Source organism: Carcharodon carcharias, chromosome 2, assembly GCF_017639515.1.
Source record: "Carcharodon carcharias isolate sCarCar2 chromosome 2, sCarCar2.pri, whole genome shotgun sequence".
NCBI classification, from domain to species: Eukaryota; Metazoa; Chordata; class Chondrichthyes; order Lamniformes; family Lamnidae; genus Carcharodon; species Carcharodon carcharias.
This window is the reverse complement of record NC_054468.1, coordinates 155,416,077-155,438,543: the sequence shown is the minus strand read 5'-3', so window position 1 is coordinate 155,438,543 and position 22,467 is coordinate 155,416,077. Positions and strand designations below refer to the sequence as shown.

Here is a 22,467-nt window from a genome sequence, read left to right as displayed (position 1 = left end):
AGAGCAGGTCTCAGGCTAGGAATCCTGCGATGAGTGACTCACCACCTAACACCCCAGAGCCTGTCCACCATCTACAAAACCCACAAAGCCTGTCCACCATCTACAAGGCACAAGTCAGGAGTGTGATGGAATACTCTCCTCTTGCCTGGATGAGTGCATCTCTAATAACACTCAAGAAGCTTGACACCATTCAAGACAAAGCAACCGGTTGATTGGCACCACATCCACAAACATCCACTCCCTCCACCAGTGACAGCAGTGTGTACCACCTTTTAAGATGCACTGCAGGGTTTCACCAAAGCTCCTTAGACAGGACCTTCCAAACCCATGACCACTACCATCTAGAAGGACAAGGGCAGCAGACACATGGAATGCCAGCACCTGGAAGTTCCCTTCCAAGTCACTCATCGTCCTTCACTGTCGCTGGGCCAAAATCCTGGAACTCCCTCCCTAACAGCACTGTGGGTATACCTATACCACAGGGACTGCAGAAGTTCAAGAAGGCAGCTCAGCACCACCTTCTCAAGGGTGTTAGGGATGGGCAATAAATGCTGGTCCAGCCAGCGACACCCACATCCCACAAATTAATTAAAAAAAAAATTGATGTCCTCTCATAAGTGTGAGAGAGGTATAATCAAGAAGTGCATCTCTCATGATCAATTAATGAGAGTTGGTATGTCATCAGACTTGGGACTAGACCTGAGAAAGGTCGCACAAATAATGAGTGATAAACACATGGCATTATCTCCCCTGGTACCGTCCCACATGTCTGCAGCAATATCACTGTACAGGAGCGTATGCCCAAGTCTAACCTCACTACAGCAGCAAGTGCTGATGGGTGCAGGAAGCTATTTTTGAGCATTTTATTATATGGTCAGCAAAAGCTAGATTATCCAGAAGATGTGGTGAAAATAATGGCATTTACTTCAAAAACAGAGTTATAGCTGTTGACCTGTCCCGCTGTAGGTGTAAACAAGATAGATATGTAAGCAAAATATTTTTCTTTCCAATTGAATGAGGCATGTTCAGCTGTGTGTTATCAGCCCTGGACACCAAAGCAGATTTTCTTTACATTCCCTTTCTATTTCAGGATGTTTGGATTCAGAAGCCAATGCAAAACAACCTCTAGTACAGTCAATTCTTAAATCCCAGTCTAATATACCTCTTGCTGCTGAGCATGATGCAACTTATCCTGCTTCTTCAATACCTCTGTTACCTGCTCAATCAATTGTTCAAAGTCATTCTCTTGCTAGGCCATTCCCTCCAAAAGGAAAAGGGATAAAAAGTGACTCGGTAAGTCATTTCAATTATCTTAGATTATGATTTTTTTTTAAATGAAAGATGTCTGTATTGAGAACAGAGCACTCTGCTCACTTTTGACACCTAGGGCTGAATTTTACATCCCGTGGGCAGGTGTGTGCCCAACCCAATCGAGCGTAAAATCGCGTGAGATGTCAGGCGACTGCCCGACATCATTGCACAATATTTCACTTGGCGGGTGCGCATAAAAGTCGGAAGCGTGTCTGCCAACGGTTCAGAGGGTAATTAAGCCCATTAACGGCGCAATTGTCTCTGATTTTTCGTGGCCCACCCAACTTTGTGGTTGGCAGACAGGTAAATCAGCCAGGAGGCCTTTGCATTTTTTATCAAACTTCGTCTAAGGGTGGGATGAAATTCCCGTCATGAAATAAAATAAATATCTGTGGACAGCATTTTTATCAGCTATATTTTCAGGTGATTGATTTTGATGCATGAACACTTATTTTGCAGCTTTTTAAACCTTCATTTTAGCATTTTCAGGTCTGCAGCTCCCTGAAGCTTCACCTGCGCTTGCGGAAACATCATCGCCCGCCCTCTTCCCGCCCCCAACCTGGCAGTGCTGAGCTTTTCAGTGATAAAAACAAAAAACTGCGGATGCTGGAAATCCAAAACAAAAACAGAATTACCTGGAAAAACTCAGCAGGTCTGGCAGCATCGGCAGAGAAGAAAAGAGTTGACTGTGATAACTTTTGATTATCTGCTCCTATCACTGCTTGCTTGTCCCTACAACCACACCCCCCACCCCCCCCCCCCACCTTAAACCAGCATATATTTCACCCCTCTTCTAACATTCAATTAGTTCTGTCGAAGGGTCATGAGGACTCGAAACGTCAACTCTTTACTTCTCCGCCGATGCTGCCAGACCTTCTGAATTTTTGCAGGTAATTCTGTTTTAGTTCTGAGCTTTTCAGTGCACATTTCATGCTGACTGGCTGTTAATTGGCCGGCCAGCATAAAATCGCGGTTGGGGGCCCGTTTCCCGGCTGCTCCTGGGTCCCCCAATTGCATGCACCCACCAAAGTTTCAGGCCCTAGTGTTAGCATCAAGCACCCCCCCAGGCCAGATCTTATTTGCCAGGTACATTGACCTCCTCTACCATGAGCCAAAAATGTATCTTGACACTAAGCTCTACCTCTTGCACTTTTGCCAATTTAGCAATGAATTGTGAGGAGCTGTTTTACAGGTGGTTGTGGATTAGTTTAAGACTTCTTTCGTTTCTTGAAGTCTTTTATGGCCTGCCAATGCAGAAGGTTTTTTTTTGTATTAATCTAGGCAATTTGAATCAAAGGCCCAGAGGTAAAATGTGCAAACGTCAGAAATCAATTGTCTCTTAGTTGGAAAGTAACAAAATGGAACATTAATCTTGCTGGACTGAATCATAAAATAATCCAATTAAAGTCAAACCAATAGAAATAAGCCTTTCAGCTGCTTGAAACTGTTCTGCATTTAATTAGATCATGGCCGATCTACATTTATCTCCATCCACTCTCCATTTTTTATTTGTTCACGGGATGTGGGTGACCTTGACAATTTATTTGTTTTATTTATTCCCGTCCCTTAATTGCCCTTGAGAAGGTGGTGGTGAACCACCTTGAAATGCTGCAGTATATGTGGAGCAGGTATACCCACTGTGGTGTTACAGAAGGAGTTCCATGATTTTGACTCAGCAATTGTGAAGGTACTGTGACTTTTTCAAGCCTGGGTGGTGTGTCCTTAGAGGGGATCTTGCAGGTGGTGGTGTTCCCATGGATCTGCTGCCCTTGCCCTTCTAGGTGGTACAGGTCATGGGTTTGGAAGCTGCTGTCAAAGGAGCCTTGGTGAGTTGCTGCATTTCATTTGGTAGATAGTACACACTGTTGCTATTGTGCATCGGTGATGGAGGAAGTGAATGTTTGAGGTGGTGGATGGGAATCCAATCAAGTGGGCTGCTTTGTCCTGGATCATGTCAAGCTTCTAGAGTGTTGTGGAAGCTGCACTCACCCAGGCAAGTGGGGAGTATTCCATCATGCTCCTGACTTGTGCCTTGTAGATGGCGGACAGGCTCTGGGGAACTAGGGGGTAAGTTATTTGTTACAGAAACTCAGTCACTAGAAGGGTTTAAAATAGATAAGGAGGTATTGGATAAGCTGTCGGTACTTAAAGTTGATAAGGCACCGGGACCAGATGAGATGCATCCAAGAATATGAAGGAAGTGAGAGCGCTCTCTCCACTTTCCTCACTGGGTCTCTGCTGTCTCCAATTTCCACAATAGGTCTCCGCTCTCTCCACTTCCGCACTGGGTCTCCATACTCTCCACACTGGGTCTCTGCTCTATCCACTTTCCACACTGAGTCTCCGCTCTCTGCACTTACCACACTGGGTCTCCGCGCCCTCCACTTTCCAAACTGGGTCACCGCGCCCACCACTTTACAAACTGGGTCTCGGCTGTCTCCACTTTCCACACTGGGTTTCCGCTCTCTCCACTTTCCACACTGGGTTTCCGCACTCTCCACTTTCCACACTGGGTCTCCGCTCACTCCACTTTCCACACAGGGTCTCCACTCTCTCCATTTTCCACATTGGGTCTCCGCTCTCTCCACTTTCCACACTGGGTCTCCGCGGCCTCCAATTTCCACACTGGGTTTCCGCACCCTCCACTTTGCATCAAGGGTCTCCGCTCTCTCCACTATCCACACTGGGTCTTCGCTTTCTCTACTTCCCACACTGGGTCTCCGCTCGCTCCACTTTCCAGACTTGGTCCCCGCTCTCTCCACTTTCCACACTGGGTCTCTGCTGTCTCCACTTTCCGCATTGGGACTCGGCCCTGACCACTTTCCAGACTGGGTCTCCGCTCTCTCCAATTTCCACACTGGGTCTACGCTCTCTCCACTTTCCGCCCTGAGTCTCTGCTCTCTCCAATTTTCGCACTGGGTCTCCGCGCCCTCCACTTTCCACACTGGGTCGCCGCTCTCTCCACTTTCCACACTGGGTCTCCATTCGCTCCACTTTCCACACTGGGTCTCCATTCTCTCCACTTTCCACATTGGGTCTCCACTCTCTCCGCTTTCCACACTGGGTCTCTTCTGTCTCCACTTTCCACACTGGGTCTCTGCTCTCTACACTTTCCACACTGGGTCTCTGCTCTCTACACTTTCCACACTGGGTCTCCGCTCTCTCTACTTTCCACACTGGGTTTCCGCTCTCTCCACCTTCCACACTGGGTCTCCGCTATCTCCACTTTCCACACTGGGTGTCCGCTCTCACCACTTTCCACACTGGGTCTCAGGTCTCTCCACTTTCCACACTGGGTCTCCGCTCTCTCCAATTTCCAAATTGGGTCTCCACTCTCTCCACTTACCACCCTGGGTCTCTGCTCGCCCCACTTTCCACACTTGGTCTCCGCTCTCCCCACTTTCCACACTGGGTCTCCGCTCTCTCCAATTTCCACACTGAGTCTCCGCTGTCTTGACGGTCCACACTGGGACTCCACTCTCTCCACTTTCCACACTGGGTCACCACTCTCTCCACTTTCCGGACTGGGTCTCCGCTCTCTCCATTTTCCGCCCTGAATCTCCGCTCTCTCCATTTTCCACACTGGGTTTCCGCGCCTTCCACTTTCCACACTGGGTCTCCGCGCCTTCCACTTTCCACACTGAGTCTCCATACCTTCCACTTTCCACACTGGGTCTCTGCTCTCTCCACTTTTCAAACAGGGTCACTGCTCTCTTCACTTTCCACACTGGGTCTCCGCTCTCTTCACTTTCCACACTGGGTCTCCATTCTCTCCACTTTTCACACTGGGTCTCCGCTCTCTCCACTTTCCACACTGGGTCTCTTCTGTCTCCACTTTCCACACTGTGTGTCCGCTCTCTCCACTTTCCACACTGGGTCTCAGTTCTCTCCACTTTCCACACTGGGTTTCCGCTCTCTCCAATTTCCACATTGGGTCTCCGCTCTCTCCACTTACCACCCTGGGTCTCTGCTCTCCCCACTTTCCACACTGGGTCTCCGCTCTCCCCACTTTTCACACTGGGTCTCTGCCCTGAACACTTTCAACACTGGGTCTCCAGTCTCTCCAATTTCCACACTGAGTCTCCGCTGTCTCCATAGTCCACACTGGGACTCCGCTCTCTCCACTTTCCAAACTGGGTCTCTGCTCTCTCGACTTTCTGCACTGGGTCTCCACTCTCTCCACTTTCCGACCTGTGTCTCCGCTCTCTCCAATTTCCGCACTGGGTTTCCGCACCCTCCACTTTACACACTGGGTCTCCGCTCTCTCCACTTTCCATACTGGGACTCTGCTCTCTCCACTTTTCAAACAGGGTCAATGCTCTCTCCACTTTCCACACTGGGTCTCCGCTCTCTCCACTTTGCACACTGTGTCTCCGCTCTCTCCACTTTGCACACTGTTGTCCCCATTTTCTCCACTTTTCACATTGGGTGTCCACTCTCTCCACTTTTCACACTGGGTCTCCGCTCTCTCCACTTTCCACACTGTGTCTCTGCTCGCTGCACTTTCCACACTGGGTGTCCACTCTCTCCAATTTCCACTCTGGGTCTCCGCTGTCTCCACTTTCCACACAGGGTCTCCGCTCTTTCCACTTTCCACACTGGGTCTCCGCGCCCTCCACTTTCCACATTGGGTCTCCGCTCTCTCCACTTTCCACACTGGGACTCTGCTCTCTCCACTTTTCAAACAGGGTCACTGCTCTCTCCACTTTTCAAACAGGGTCACTGCTCTCTCCACTTTTCAAACAGGGTCACTGCTCTCTCCACTTTTCAAACAGGGTCACTGCTCTCTTCACTTTCCATACTGGGTCTCCATTCTCTCCACTTTTCACACTGGGCCTCCGCTGTCTCCGTTTTCCACACTGGGTCTCTTCTGTCTCCACTTTCCACACTGGGTGTCCACTCTCTCCACTTTCCACACTGGGTCTCAGTTCTCTCCACTTTCCACACTGGATTTCCGCTCTCTTCAATTTCCACACAGACTCTCCGCTGTCTCCACGGTCCACACTGGGACTCCGCTCTCTCCACTTTCCAAACTGGGTCTCCGCTCTCTCCACTTTCTGCACTGGATCTCCACTCTCTCCACTTTCCGACCTGAGCCTCTGCTCTCTCCAATTTCCACACTGGGTTTCCGCGCCCTCCATTTTCCACACTCGGTCTCCGCTCTCTCCACTTTCCACACTGGTACTCCACTCTCTCCACTTTTCACACTGGGTCTCCGCTCTTTCCACTTTCTACACTGTGTCTCTGCTCTCTCCACTTTCCACACTGGGTCTCCACTCTCTCCACTTTCCACACTGGGTCTCCGCTGTCTCCACTTTCCACTCAAGGTCTCCGCACTTCCACTTTCCACACTGGGTCTCCGCGCCCTCCACTTTCCACATTGGGTCTCCATTCTCTCCACTTTCCACACTGGGACTCCGCTCTCTCCACTTTTCAAACAGGGACAGTGCTCTCTCCACTTTACACACTGGGTCTCCGCTCTCTTCACTTTCCACACTGGGTCTCCGCTCTCATCACTTTCCACACTGGGTCTCCGCTCTCTTCACTTTCCACACTGGGTCTCCATTCTCTCCACTTTCCACACTGGTTCTGCATTCTTTCCGCTTTCCACACTGGGTCTCCGCTCTCTCCACTTTCCACACTGGGTCTCCGCTCTCTCCACTTTCCACACTGGGTCTCCGCTCTCTCCACTTTCCACACTGTGTCTCTGCTTTCTCCACTTTCCACATTGGGTGTCCACTCACTCCCCTTTCCACATTGGGTCTCCACTCTCTCCACTTTCCACACTGGGACTCTGCTCTCTCCACTTTTCAAACAGGGTCACTGCTTTTTCCACTTTCCACACTGGGTCTCCATTCTCTCCACTTTCCACACTGGTTCTGCATTCTTTCCACTTTCCACACTGGGTCTCCGCTCTCTCCACTTTCCACACTTGCTCACCGCTCTCTCCACTTTCCACACTAGGTGTCCGCTCTCTCCATTTCCACACTGTGTCTTCGCTCACTCCACTTTGCACACTGTGTCCCCACTTTCTCCAGTTTTCACACTGGGTGTCCACTCTCTCCACTTTTCACACTGGGTCTCCGCTCTCTCCACTTTCCACACAGCGTCTCTGCTCTCTCCACTTTCCACACTGGGTCTCCACTCTCTCCACTTTCCACTCTGGGTCTCCGCAGTCTCCACTTTCCACTCAGGCTCTCCGCTCTCTCCACTTTCCACACTGGTTCTCCGCTCTCTCCACTTTCCACACTGGGTCTCCACTCTCTCCACTTTCCACTCTGGGTCTCCGCAGTCTCCACTTTCCACTCAGGCTCTCCGCTCTCTCCACTTTCCACACTGGTTCTCCGCTCTCTCCACTTTCCACACTGGGTCTCCATTCTCTCCACTTGCCACACTGGGTCTCCAGTCTCTCCACTTCCAACACTGGGTCTCTTCTGTCTGCACTTTCCACATTGGGTCTCCGCTCTCTCCACTTTCTACACTGGGTCTCCGCTGTCACTGCCTTCCACTCTGGGCCTCCACTCTCTCCACTTTCCACATTGGGTCTCCGCTCTCTCCACTTTCCACACTGGGTCTCCGCTGCCGCCAATTTCCACACTGGGTTTCCGCGCCCTCCACTTTGCATCCAGCGTCTCCGCTCTCTCCACTATCCACACTGGGTCTCCGCTTTCTCCACTTCCCACACTGGGTCTCTGCTCGCTCCACTTTCCAGACTTGGTCCCCGCTCTCTCCACTTTCCACACTGTGTCTCCGCTCTCTACACTTTCCACACTGGGTCTCTGCTGTCTCCACTTTCCGCATTGGGACTCGGTCCTGACCACTTTCCACACTGGGTCTCCACTCTCTCCACTTTCCACACTGGGTATCCGCTCTCTCCAATTTCCACACTGAGTCTTCACTCTCTCCACTTTCCACACTGGGACTCCAATCTCTCCACTTTCCAGACTGGGTCTCCGCTCTCTCCACTTTCCACACTGGGTCTACGCTCTCTCCACTTTCCGCCCTGAGTCTCTGCTCTCTCCAATTTTCGCACTGGGTCTCCGCGCCCTCCACTTTCCACACTGGGTCGCCGCTCTCTCCCCTTTCCACACTGGGTCTCCATTCTCTCCACTTTCCACATTGGGTCTCCACTCTCTCCGCTTCCCACATTGGGTCTCTTCTGTCTCCACTTTCCACACTGGGTCTCTGCCCTGAACACTTTCAACTCTGGGTCTCCAGTCTCTCCAATTTCCACAGAGTCTCTGCTGTCTCCACGGTCCACACTGGGACTCCGCTCTCTCCACTTTCCAAACTGGGTCTCTGCTCTCTCCACTTTCTGCACTGGGTCTCCACTCTCTCCACTTTCCGACCTGAGTTTCCGCTCTCTCCAATTTCCGCACTGGGACTCTGCTCTCTCCACTTTTCAAACAGGGTCAATGCTCTCTCCACTTTCCACACTGGGTCTCCGCACTCTCCACTTTCCACACTGTCTCTGCTCTCTCCACTTTGCACACTGTGTCCCCACTTTCTCCACTTTTCACACTGGGTGTCCACTCTCTGCACTTTTCACACTGGGTCTCCGCTCTCTCCACTTTCCATACTGTGTCTCTGCTCTCTCCACTTTCCACACTGGGTGTCCACTCTCTCCACTTTCCACACTGGGTCTCCGCTGTCTCCACTTTCCACACTGGGTCTCCGCTCTTTCCACTTTCCACACTGGGTCTCCGCGCCCTCCACTTTCCACATTGGGCTCCGCTCTCTCCACTTTTCACACTGGGACTCTGCTCTCTCCACTTTTCAAACAGGGTCACTGCTCTCTCCACTTTTCAAACAGGGTCAATGCTCTCTTCACTTTTCACACTGGGTCTCCATTCTCTCCACTTTCCACACTGGGGCTCCGCTCTCTCCACTTTCCACACTGGGTCTCAGTTCTCTCCACTTTCCACACTGGGTTTTCCGCTCTCTCCAATTTCCACATTGGGTCTCCGCTCCTTCCACTTACCACCCTGGGTCTCCGCTCTCCCCACTTTCCACACTGGGTCTCTGCCCTGAACACTTTCCACACTGGGTCTCCGCTCTCTCCAATTTCCACACTGAGTCTCCGCTGTCTCCACGGTCCACACTGGGACTCCGCTCTCTCCACTTTCCAAACTGGGTCTCTGCTCTCTGCACTTTCTGCACTGGGTCTCCACTCTCTCCACTTTCCGACCTGTGTCTCCGCTCTCTCCAATTTCTGCACTGGGTTTCTGCACCCTCCACTTTACACACTGGGTCTCCGCTCTCTCCACTTTCCACACTGGGACTCTGCTCTCTCCACTTTTCAAACAGGGTCAATGCTCTCTCCACTTTCCACACTGGGTCTCCGCTCTCTCCACTTTGCACACTGGGACTCTGCTCTCTCCACTTTTCAAACAGGGTCAATGCTCTCTCCACTTTCCACTCTGGGTCTCCGCTGTCACCAATTTCCACACAGGGTCTCCGCTCTCTCCACTTTCCACACTAGGTCTCCTCTCTCTCCACTTTCCACACTGTGTCTCCGCTCACTCCACTTTGCACACTGTGTCCCCACTTTCTCCACTTTTCACACTGGGTGTCCACTCTCTCCACTTTTCACACTGGGTCTCCGCTCTCTCCACTTTCCACACTGGGACTCCGCTCTCTCCACTTTTCAAACAGGGTCACTGCTCTCTCCACATTATACACTGGGTCTCTGCTCTCTCCACTTTTCACACAGGGTGTCCACTCTCTCCACTTTTCGCACTGGGTCTCCGCTCTCTCCACTTTCCACACTGGGACTCTGCTCTCTCCACTTTTCAAACAGGGTCACTGCTCTCTCCACATTACACACTGGGTCTCTGCTCTCTCCACTTTTCACACAGGGTGTCCACTCTCTCCACTTTTCACACTGGGTCTCCGCTCTTTCCACTTTCCAAACTGTGTATCTCCCTCTCTCCAGTTTCTGCACTGGGTCTCCACTCTCTCCACTTTCCGACCTGAGTTTCCGCTCTCTCCAATTTCCGCACTGGGTTTCCGCACCCTCCACTTTACACACTGGGTCTCCGCTCTCTCCACTTTCCACACTGGGACTCTGCTCTCTCCACTTTTCAAACAGGGTCAATGCTCTCTCCACTTTCCACACTGGGTCTCCGCACTCTCCACTTTCCACACTGTGTCTCCGCTCTCTCCACTTTCCACACTGTGTCTCCGCTCTCTCCACTTTCCACACTGGGACTCTGCTCTCTCCACTTTTCAAACAGGGTCACTGCTTTTTCCACTTTACACACTGGGTCTCCGCTCTCTTCACTTTCCACACTGGGTCTCCATTCTCTCCACTTTCCACACTGGTTCTGCATTCTTTCCACTTTCCACACTGGGTCTCCGCTCTCTCCACTTTCCACACTTGCTCACCGCTCTCTCCACTTTCCACACTAGGTCTCCACTCTCTCCAGTTTTCACACTGGGTCTCCATTCTCTCCACTTTGCACACTGGGACTCAGCTCTCTCCACTTTTCAAACAGGGTCACTGCTCTCTCCACTTTTCTAACAGGGTCAGTGCTCTCTTCACTTTCCACACTGGGCCTCCGCTCTCTCCACTTTCCACACTGGGTCTCAGTTCTCTCCACTTTCCACACTGGGTTTCCGCTCTCTCCAATTGCCACATTGGGTCTCCGCTCCCTCCACTTACCACCCTGGGTCTCCGCTCTCCCCACTTTCCACACTGGGTCTCTGCCCTGAACACTTTCCACACTGGGTTTCCGCTCTCTCCAATTTCCACACTGAGTCTCCGCTGTCTCCATGGTCCACACTGGGTCTCCATTCTCTCCACTTTTCACACTGGGTCTCCGCTCTCTCCACTTTCCACACTGGGTCTCTTCTGTCTCCACTTTACACACTGGGTGTCCGCTCTCTCCACTTTCCACACTGGGTCTCAGTTCTCTCCACTTTCCACACTGGGTTCTGCTCTCTCCGATTTCCACATTGGGTCTCCGCTCTCTCCACTTACCACCCTGGGTCTCTGCTCTCCCCACTTTCCACACTGGGTCTTCGCTCTCCCCACTTTTCACACTGGGTCGCTGCCCTGAATACTTTCAACACTGGGTCTCCAGTCTCTCCAATTTCCACACTGAGTCTCCGCTGTCTCCACGGTCCACACTGGGACTCCGCTCTCTCCACTTTCCAAACTGGGTACCTGCTCTCTCGACTTTCTGCACTGGGTCTCCACTCTCTCCACTTACCGACATGTGTCTCCGCTCTCTCCAATTTCCGCCCTGGGTTTCTGCACCCTCCACTTTACACACTGGGTCTCCGCTCTCTCCACTTTCCACACTGGGACTCTGCTCTCTCCACTTTTCAAACAGGGTCAATGCTCTCTCCACTTTCCACACTGGGTCTCTGCTGTCTCCACTTTCCACACTGTGTCTCCGCTGTCTCCACTTTGCACACTGTTGTCCCCACTTTCTCCACTTTTCACACTGGGTGTCCACTCTCTCCACTTTTCACACTGGGTCTCCGCTCTCTCCACTTTCCACACTGTGTCTCTGCTCTCTCCACTTTCCACACTGGGTCTCTTCTGTCTCCACTTTACACACTGGGTGTCCGCTCTCTCCACTTTCCACACTGGGTCTCAGTTCTCTCCACTTTCCACACAGGGTCTCCGCTCTTTCCACTTTCCACACTGGGTCTCCGCGCCCTCCACTTTCCACATTGGGTCTCCGCTCTCTCCACTTTCCACACTGGGACTCTGCTCTCTCCACTTTTCAAACAGGGTCACTGCTCTCTCCACTTTTCAAACAGGGTCACTGCTCTCTCCACTTTTCAAACAGGGTCACTGCTCTCTCCACTTTTCACACTGGGTCTCCGCTCTTTCCACTTTCCACACTGTGTCTCTTCTGTCTCCACTTTCCACACTGGGTGTCCACTCTCTCCACTTTCCACACTGAGTCTCCGCTGTCTCCACTTTCCCACTCAAGGTCTCCGCACTTTCCACTTTCCACACTGGGTCTCCGCGCCTCCACTTTTCACATTGGGTCTCCATTCTCTCCACTTTCCACACTGGGACTCTGCTCTCTCCACTTTTCAAACAGGGACACTGCTCTCTCCACTTTACACACTGGGTCTCCGCTCTCTTCACTTTCACCACTGGGTCTCCACTCTCTCCACTTTCCACACTGGGTCTCTGCATTCTTTCCGCTTTCCACACTGGGTCTCCGCTCTCTCCACTTTCCACACTGTGTCTCCGCTCTCTCCACTTTCCACACTGTGTCTCCGCTCACTCCACTTTGCACATTGTGTCCCCACTTTCTCCACTTTGCACACTGGGTGTCCACTCTCTCAACTTTCCACACTGGGTCTCCGCTCTCTCCACTTTCCACACTGGGACTCCGCTCTCTCCACTTTTCAAACAGGGTCACTGCTCTCTCCACATTATACACTGGGTCTCTGCTCTCTCCACTTTTCACACAGGGTGTCCACTCTCTCCACTTTTCACACTGGGTCTCCGCTCTCTCCACTTTCCACACTGGGACTCCGCTCTCTCCACTTTTCAAACAGGGTCACTGCTCTCTCCACATTAAACACTGGGTCTCTGCTCTCTCCACTTTTCACACAGGGTGTCCACTCTCTCCACTTTTCACACTGGGTCTCCGCTCTTTCCACTTTCCACACTGTGTCTCTGCTCTCTCCACTTATCACACTGGGTGTCCACTCTCTCCACTTTTCACACTGGGTCTCCGCTCTTTCCACTTTCCACACTGTGTATCTCCCTCTCTCCAGTTTCTGCACTGGGTCTCTACTCTCTCCACTTTCCGACCTGAGTTTCCGCTCTCTCCAATTTCCGCACTGGGTTTCTGCACCCTCCACTTTACACACTGGGTCTCTGCTCTCTCCACTTTCCACACTGGGACTCTGCTCTCTCCACTTTTCAAACAGGGTCAATGCTCTCTCCACTTTCCACACTGGGTCTCCGCACTCTCCACTTTCCACACTGTGTCTCCGCTCTCTCCACTTTGCACACTGTGTCCCCACTTCCTCCACTTTTCACATTGGGTGTCTACTCTCTGCACCTTCCACACTGGGTCTCCGCTCTCTCCACTTTCCACACTGTGTCTCCGCTCTCTCCACTTTCCACACTGGGACTCTGCTCTTTCCTCTTTTCAAACAGGGTCACTGCTTTTTCCACTTTACACACTGGGTCTCCGCTCTCTTCACTTTCCACACTGGGTCTCCATTCTCTCCACTTTCCACACTGGTTCTGCATTCTTTCCACTTTCCACACTGGGTCTCCGCTCTCTCCACTTTCCACACTTGCTCACCGCTCTCTCCACTTTCCACACTGTGTCTCCGCTCACTCCACTTTGCACACTGTGTCCCCACTTTCTCCAGTTTTCACACTGGGTATCCGCTCTCTCCACTTTCCACACAGCGTCTCTGCTCTCTCCACTTTCCACACTGGTTTTCCGCTCTCTCCACTTTCCACACTGGGTCTCCATTCTCTCCACTTTCCACACTGGGTCTCCATTCTCTCCACTTTCCACATTGGGTCTCCATTCTCTCCACTTTCCACGCTGGGTCTCCAGTCTCTCCACTTCCAACACTGGGTCTCTGCTGTCTGCACTTTCCACATTGGGTCTCCGCTCTCTCCACTTTCTACAGTGGGTCTCTGCTGTCTCTGCCTTCCACGCTGGGTCTCCACTCTCTCCACTTTCCACATTGGGTCTCCGCTCTCTCCACTTTCCACACTGGGTCTCCGCAGCCGCCAATTTCCACACTGGGTTTCCGCGCCCTCCACTTTGCATCCAGCGTCTCCGCTCTCTCCACTATCCACACTGGGTCTCCGCTTTCTCCACTTCCCACACTGGGTTTCTGCTCGCTCCACTTTCCAGACTTGGTCCCCGCTCTCTCCACTTTCCACACTGTGTCTCCGCTCTCTACACTTTCCACACTGGGTCTCTGCTGTCTCCACTTTCGGCATTGGGACTCGGTCCTGATCACTTTCCACACTGGTTCTCCACTCTCTCCACTTTCCACACTGGGTCTCCGCTCTCTCCAATTTCCACACTGAGTCTTCACTCTCTCCACTTTCCACACTGGGACTCCAATCTCTCCACTTTCCAGACTGGGTCTCCGCTCTCTCCACTTTCAACACTGGGTCTACGCTCTCTCCATTTTCCGCCCTGAGTCTCTGCTCTCTCCAATTTTCGCACTGGGTCTCCGCGCCCTCCACTTTCCACACTGGGTCGCCGCTCTCTCCACTTTCCACACTGGGTCTCCATTCTCTCCACTTTCCACACTGGGTCTCCATTCTCTCCACTTTCCACATTGGGTCTCCACTCTCTCCGCTTTCCACACTGGGTCTCTTCTGTCTCCACTTTCCACACTGGGTCTCTGCCCTGAACACTTTCAACACTGGGTCTCCAGTCTCTCACATTTCCACACTGAGTCTGTGCTGTCTCCACGGTCCACACTGGGACTCCGCTCTCTCCACTTTCCAAAATGGGTCTCTGCTCTCTCCACTTTCTGCACTGGGTCTCCACTCTCTCCACTTTCCGACCTGAGTTTCTGCTCTCTCCAATTTCCGCACTGGGTTTCCGCACCCTCCACTTTACACACTGGGTCTCCGCTCTCTCCACTTTCCACACTGGGACTCTGCTCTCTCCACTTTTCAAACAGGGTCAATGCTCTCTCCACTTTCCACACTGGGTCTCCGCACTCTCCACTTTCCACACTGTGTCTCCGCTCTCTCCACTTTGCACACTGTTGTCCCCACTTTCTCCACGTTTCACACTGGGTGTCTACTCTCTGCACTTTTCACACTGGGTCTCCGCTCTCTCCACTTTCCACACTGTGTCTCTGCTCTCTCCACTTTCCACACTGGGTGTCCACTCTCTCCACTTTCCACACTGGTCTCCGCTGTCTCCACTTTCCACACAGGGTCTCCGCCCTTTCCACTTTCCACACTGGGTCTCCGCTCTCTCCACTTTCCACACTGGGACTCTGCTCTCTCCACTTTTCAAACAGGGTCACTGCTCTCTCCACTTTTCAAACATGGTCAATGCTCTCTTCAATTTTCTCACTGGGTCTCCATTCTCTCCACTTTCCACACTGGGCCTCCACTCTCTCCACGTTCCACACTGGGTCTCTTCTGTCTCCACTTTCTGCACTGGGTGTCCGCTCTCTCCACTTTCCACACTGGGTTTCCGCTCTCTCCAATTTCCACATTGGGTCTCCGCTCCTTCCACTTACCATCCTGGGTCTCCGCTCTCCCCACTTTCCACACTGGGTCTCTGCCCTGAACACTTTCCACACTGGGTCTCCACTCTCTCCAATTTCCACACTGTGTCTCCGCTGTCTCCACGGTCCACACTGGGACTCCGCTCTCTCCACTTTCCAAACTGGGTCTCTGCTCTCTCCACATTCTGCACTGGGTCTCCACTCTCTCCACCTTCCGACCTGAGTCTCCGCTCTCTCCAATTTTCACACTGGGTTTCCGCGCCCTCCACTTTCCACACTGGGTCTCCGCTCTCTCCACTTTCCACACTGGGTCTCCGCTCTCTCCACTTTCAACACTGGGTCTCCATTCTCTCCACTTTTCAAACAGGGTCTCCGCTCTCTCCACTGTCCACACTGGGGCTCCGCTGTCTCCACTTTCAACTCTGGGTCTCCGCTCACTCCACTTTCCACTCTGGGTCTCCACTCTCTCCACTTTCCACACTGGGTCTCTGCTGTCTCCACTTTCCACACTGGGTCTCTGCTGCCTCCACTTTCCACTCTGGGTCTCCGCTCTCTCCACTTTCCACTCTGGGTCTCCGCTCTCTCCACTTTCCACTCTGGGTCTCCGCTCTCTCCACTTTCCACACTGGGTCGCAGCTGTCTCCACTTTCCACTCTGGGTCTCTGCTTTCTCGACTTTCCACTCTGGGTCTCAGCTCTCTCCACTTTCCACACTGACTCTCCGCTCTCTCCACTTTCCACACTGGGTCTCTGCTCTCTCCACTTTCCACAATGGGTCTCCGCTCTCTCCACTTTCCACTCTGGGTTTCCGCTCTCTCCACTTTCCGAACTGGGTCTCCGCTGTCTCCACCTTCCACACTGGGTCTCTGCTCTCTCCACTTTCCACACTGGGACTCCGCTCTCTCCACTTTCCACACTGGATCTCCGCTCTCTCCACTTTGCACACTGGGTTTCCGCTCTCTCCACTTTCCGCACTTGGTCTCCGCGCGGTGCACTTTCCAGACTTGTTCCCTGCTCTCTCCATTTTCCACACTGGGTCTCCGTTCTCTCCTGTTTCCACACTGGGTCTCGGCTGTGACCACTTTCCACACTGGGTCTGCGCTCTCTCCACTTTCCACACTAGGTCTCCACTGTCTCTGCCTTCCACTCTGGGTCTCCGCTTTCTCCACTTTCCACACTGGGTCTTAGCTCTCCACTTTCCGCACTGGGTCTCCGCTCTCTCCACTTTCCACCGTGTGTCTCTGCTCTCTCCAATTACGGTACTGAGTTTCCACGCCCTACACTTTCCACACTGGGTCTTCGCGCCCTCCACTTTCCACTCTGGGTCTCCGCTCTCTGCACTTTCCACACTGGGTCTCCCCTCTCTCCACTTTTCAAACAGGGTCCCTGCTCTCTCCACTTTCCACACTGGGTCTCCATTCTCTCCACTTCCAACACTGGGTGTTCATTCTCTCCACTTTTCAAACAGGGTCTCCGCTTTCTTCACTTTCCACACTGGGTCTCCGTTCTCTCCACTTTCCACACTGGGTCTCCGCTGTCTCCACTTTCCACTCTGGGTCTCCGCTTTCTCGACTTTCCACTCTGGGCCTCAGCTCTCTCCACTTTCCACACTGACTCTCCGTTGTCTCCACTTTCCACTCTGGGTCTCCGCTCTCTCCACTTTCCACAATGGGTATGTGCTCTCCCCACTTTCCACACTGGGTCTCCGCTCTCTCCACTTTCCACACTGGGACTCCGCTCTCTCCACTTTCCACACTGGGTCTCTGCTCTCTCCACTTTCCACACTGGATCTCCGCCCTCTCCACTTTCCGCACTGGGTGTCCGCTCGCTGCACTTTCCTGACTCGTTCCCTGCTCTCTCCATTTTCCACACTGGGTCTCCGCTCTCTCCACTTTCCACACTGGGTCACCGTTCTCTCCTGTTTCCACACTTGGTCTCGGCCCTGACCACTTTCCACACTGGGTCTCGCTCTCTTAAATTTCCACACTGGGTCTCCATTCTGTCCACTTTTCAAACAGGGTCTCCGCTCTCTCCACTTTCCACACTGGGTCTCCGCTGGCTCCACTTTCAACTCTGGGTCTCCGTTCTCTCCACTTTCCACTCTGGTTTTCCACTCTCTCCACTTTCCACACTGGGTCTCTGCTGTCTCCACTTTCCACTCTGGGTCTCCGCTCTCTCCACTTTCCACTCTGGGTCTCCGCTCTCTCCACTTTCCACACTGGGTCTCCGCTGTCTCCACTTTCCACTCTGGGTCTCCGCTTTCTCGACTTTCCACTCTGGGCCTCAGCTCTCTCCACTTTCCGCACTGACTCTCCGCTCTCTCCACTTTCCACACTGGGTCTCTGATCTCTCCACTTTCCACTCTGGATTTCCGCTCTCTCCACTTTCCAAATTGGGTCTCCGTTGTCTCCACTTTCCACTCTGGGTCTCTGCTCTCTCCACTTTCCACAATGGGTATGTGCTCTCTCCACTTTCCACACTGGGACTCCGCTCTCTCCACTTTCCACACTGGGTCTCTGCTCTCTCCACTTTCCACACTGGATCTCCGCCCTCTCCACTTTGCACACTGCGTTTCCGCTCTCTCCACTTTCCGCACTGGGTGTCCGCTCGCTGCACTTTCCTGACTCGTTCCCTTCTCTCTCCATTTTCCACACTGGGTCTCCGCTCTCTCCACTTTCCACACTGGGTCACCGTTCTCTCCTGTTTCCACACTTGGTCTCGGCCCTGACCACTTTCGACACTGGGTCTGCGCTCTCTTCACTTTCCACACTGGGTCTCCATTCTGTCCACTTTTCAAACAGGGTCTCCATTCTGTCCACTTCCAACACTGGGTCTCTTCTGTCTGCACTTTCCATATTGGGACTCCGCTTTCTCCACTTTCCACACTGGGTCTCTGCTTTCTCTGCCTTCCACTCTGGGTCTCCACTCTCTCCACTTTCCACACTGGGTCTCCGCTCTCTACATTTCCACACTGGGTCTCCGCTCTCTCCAATTTCCACACTGAGTCTCAGCTCTCCACTTTCCACACTGGGTCTCCGCTCTCTCCACTTTACACCGTGAGTCTCCGCTCTCTCCAATTACGGCACTGGCTTTCCACGCCCTACACTTTCCACACTGGGTCTTCGCGCCCTCCACTTTCCACAATGTGTCTCCGCTCTCTCCACTTTCCTCGCTGGGTCTCCATTCTCTCCACTTCCAACACTGGGTCTCTTCTGTCTGCACTTTCCATATTGGGTCTCCGCTCTCTCCACTTTCCACACTGGGTCTCCGCTCTCTACACTTTTCAAACCGGGTCTCCGCTCTCTCCACTTTCCACACTGGGTCTCCGCTGTCTCCACTTTCAACTCTTTGTCTCCGCTCTCTCCACTTTCCACTCTGGGTTTCCACTCTCTTCACTTTCCACACTGGGTCTCTATTCTCTCCACTTCCAACACTGGCTGTCCATTCTCTCCACTTTCCACACTAGGTCTCCACTGTCTCTGCCTTCCACTCTGGGTCTCCGCTTTCTCCACTTTCCACACTGTGTCTCCGCTCTCTCCACTTTCCACACTGTGTCTCTGCTCTCTCCAATTTCCATGCTGGTTCTCCGCTCTCTCCACTTTACACTCAGGATCTCCGCTCTCTCCACTTTCCACACTGTGTCTCCGCTCTCTCCAATTTCCACACTGAGTCTCCGCTGTCTGCACAGCCCACACTGGGACTCCGCTCTCTCCACTTTCCGCACTGGTTCTCCGCTCTCTCCACTTTCCGCACTGGGTCTCAGCTCTCCACTTTTCGCACTGGGTCTCCGCTCTCTCCACTTTCCACACTGGGTCTCCGCTCTCTCCACTTTTCAAACAGGGTCCCTGCTCTCTCCACTTTCTACACTGGGTCTCCGCTGTCTTCACTTTCCACACTGGGTCTCCATTCTCTCCACTTCCAACACTGGGTCTCCGCTCTCTCCACTTTCCACTCTGGGTCTCCACTGTCTCTGCCTTCCACTCTGGGACTCTGCTTTCTCCACTTTCCACACTGTGTCTCTGCTCTCTCCAATTTCCACACTGGTTCTCCGCTCTCTCCACTTTCCACTCAGGGTCTCCGCTCTCTCCACTTTCCACATTGGGACTCCGCTCTCTCCACTCTTCACACCGGGTCACTGCTCTCTCCACTTTCCACTCTGGGTCTCCATTCTCTCCACTTTCCACACTGGGACTCCAGTCTCTCCACTTCCAACACTGAGTCTCTTCTGTCTGCACTTTCCATATTGGGTCACCGCTCTCTCCACGTTCCACACTGGGTCTCCGCTTTCTCTGCCTTCCACTCTGGGTCTCCACTCTCTCCACTTTCCACACTGGGTCTCTGATCTCTCCACTTTCCACCGTGAGTGTCCGCTCTCTCCAATTAAGGCACTGGGTTTCCACGCCCTACACTTTCCACACTGGGTCTTTGCGCCCTCCACTTTCCACAGTGGGTCTCCGCTCTCTCCACTTTCCACACTGGATCTCTGCTCTCTCCACTTTGCACACTGGGTTTCCGCTCTCTTCACTTTCCGCACTGGGTCTCCGCTCGCTGCACTTTCCAGACTCGTTCCCTGCTCTCTCCACTTTCCACACTAGGTCACAGTTCACTCCTCTTCCACACTGGGTCTCGGCCCTGACCTCTTTCCACACTGGGTCTCTGCTCTCTCCACTTTCCACACTGTGCCTCCGCTTTCTCCACGTCCCACACTGGGTCTCCGCTCGCTCCACTTTCCAGACTGGGTCCCCGCTCTCTCCACTTTCCACACTGTGTCTCCGCTCTCTTGACTTTCCACAATGGGTCTCTGCTCTCTCCAATTTTCGCACTGGGTCTCCGAGCCCTCCATATTTCACACTGGGTTCAGCCCTGACCACTTTCCACACTGGGTCTCCGCTCTCTCCACTTTCTGCCCTGAGTCTCTGCTCTCTCCACTTTCCACAATGGGTCTCCGCTGTCTCCATGTTCAACTCTGGGTCTCCACTTTCTCCACTTTCCACACTGGGTCTCCGCTCTCTCCACTTTCCACTCAGGGTCTCCGCTCTCTCCACTTCCCACACTGGTTCTCCGCTGTCTCCACATTCAACTCTGGGTCTCCGCTTTCTCCACTTACCACACTGGGTCTCCGCTCTCACCACTTTCCACACTGGCTCTCTGCTCTCTTCAATTTCCACATTGCGTCTCCGCTCTCTCCACTTACCACACTGGGCCTCTGCTCTCCCCACTTTCCACACTGGGTCTCCGCTCTCCCCACATTTGACAATGGTTCTCGGCCCTGACCACTTTCCACACTGGATCTCCGCTGTCTCCACTTTCCACTCTGGGTCTCCGCTCTCTCCACTTTCCACACTGGGTCTCCGCTGTCTCCACTTTCAACTCTGTGTCTCCGCTGTCTCGACTTTCCACTCTGGGTGTCAGCTCTCTCCACTTTCCACACTGGCTCTCCGCTCTCTCCACTTTCCTCACTGGGTCTCTGCTCTCTCCACTTTCTACAAAGGGTCTACACTCTCTCCACTTTCCACACTGGGTCTCCGCTCTCTCCACTTTACACTCTAGGTTTCCGCGCTCTCCACTTTCCACACTGGGTCTCTGCTCTCTCCACTTTCCACACTGGGACTCCGCTCTCTCCACTTTCCACACTGGGTCAACGCTCTCTCCACTTTCCACACTGGATCTCCGCTCTCTCCACTTTCCGCACTGGGTCTCCGCGCGGTGCACTTTCCAGACTTGTTCCCTGCTCTCTCCACTTTCCAAACTGGGTCTCCGCTCTCTCCACTTTACACCGTGAGTCTCCGCTCTCTCCAATTACGGCACTGGGTTTCCACGCCCTACACTTTCCACACTGGGTCTTCGCGCCCTCCACTTTCCACAATGGGTCTCCGCTCTCTCCACTTTCCTCGCTGGGTCTCCATTCTCTCCACTTCCAACACTGGGTCTCTTCTGTCTGCACTTTCCATATTGGGTCTCCGCTCTCTCCACTTTCCACACTGGGTCTCCGCTCTCTACACTTTTCAAACAGGGTCTCCGCTCTCTCCACTTTCCACACTGGGTCTCCGCTGTCTCCACTTTCAACTCTTTGTCTCCGCTCTCTCCACTTTCCACTCTGGGTTTCCACTCTCTTCACTTTCCACACTGGGTCTCTATTCTCTCCACTTCCAACACTGGCTGTCCATTCTCTCCACTTTCCACACTAGGTCTCCACCGTCTCTGCCTTCCACTCTGGGTCTCCGCTTTCTCCACTTTCCACACAGTGTCTCCGTTCTCTCCACTTTCCACACTGTGTCTCCGCTCTCTCCACTTTCCACACTGTGTCTCTGCTCTCTCCAATTTCCACGCTGGTTCTCCGCTCTCTCCACTTTACACTCAGGGTCTCCGCTCTCTCCACTTTCCACACTGTGTCTCCGCTCTCTCCAATTTCCATACTGAGTCTCCGCTGTCTCCACAGCCCACACTGGGACTCCGCTCTCTCCACTTTCCGCACTGGTTCTCCGCTCTCTCCACTTTCCGCACTGGGTCTCAGCTCTCCACTTTTCGCACTGGGTCTCCGCTCTCTCCACTTTCCACAGTGAGTCTCCGCTCTCTCCAATTACGGCACTGGGTTTCCACGCCCTACACCTTCCACACTGGGTCTTCGCGCCCTCCACTTTCCACACTGGGTCTCCGCTCTCTCCACTTTCCACACTGGGTCTCCGCTCTCTCCACTTTTCAAACAGGGTCCCTGCTCTCTCCACTTTCTACACTGGGTCTCCGCTGTCTTCACTTTCCACACTGGGTCTCCATTCTCTCCACTTCCAACACTGGGTCTCCGCTCTCTCCACTTTCCACTCTGGGTCTCCACTGTCTCTGCCTTCCACTCTGGGACTCTGCTTTCTCCACTTTCCACACTGTGTCTCTGCTCTCTCCAATTTCCACACTGGTTCTCCGCTCTCTCCACTTTCCACTCAGGGTCTCCGCT

At 53.1% G+C, this 22,467-nt stretch overlaps 1 protein-coding gene across 1 annotated transcript in view; it reads left to right on the top strand.

The window, feature by feature from the left end:
• LOC121269593 (synaptojanin-2-like) overlaps positions 1–22,467 on the top strand; it is a 505,511-nt gene that overhangs the window by 260,978 nt on the left and 222,066 nt on the right. Inside the window, exon 26 of the mRNA XM_041174296.1 lies at positions 1,091–1,293. Coding sequence (XP_041030230.1) covers positions 1,091–1,293 — 203 coding nt within the window. The remainder of the gene's footprint in view (positions 1–1,090; positions 1,294–22,467) is intronic.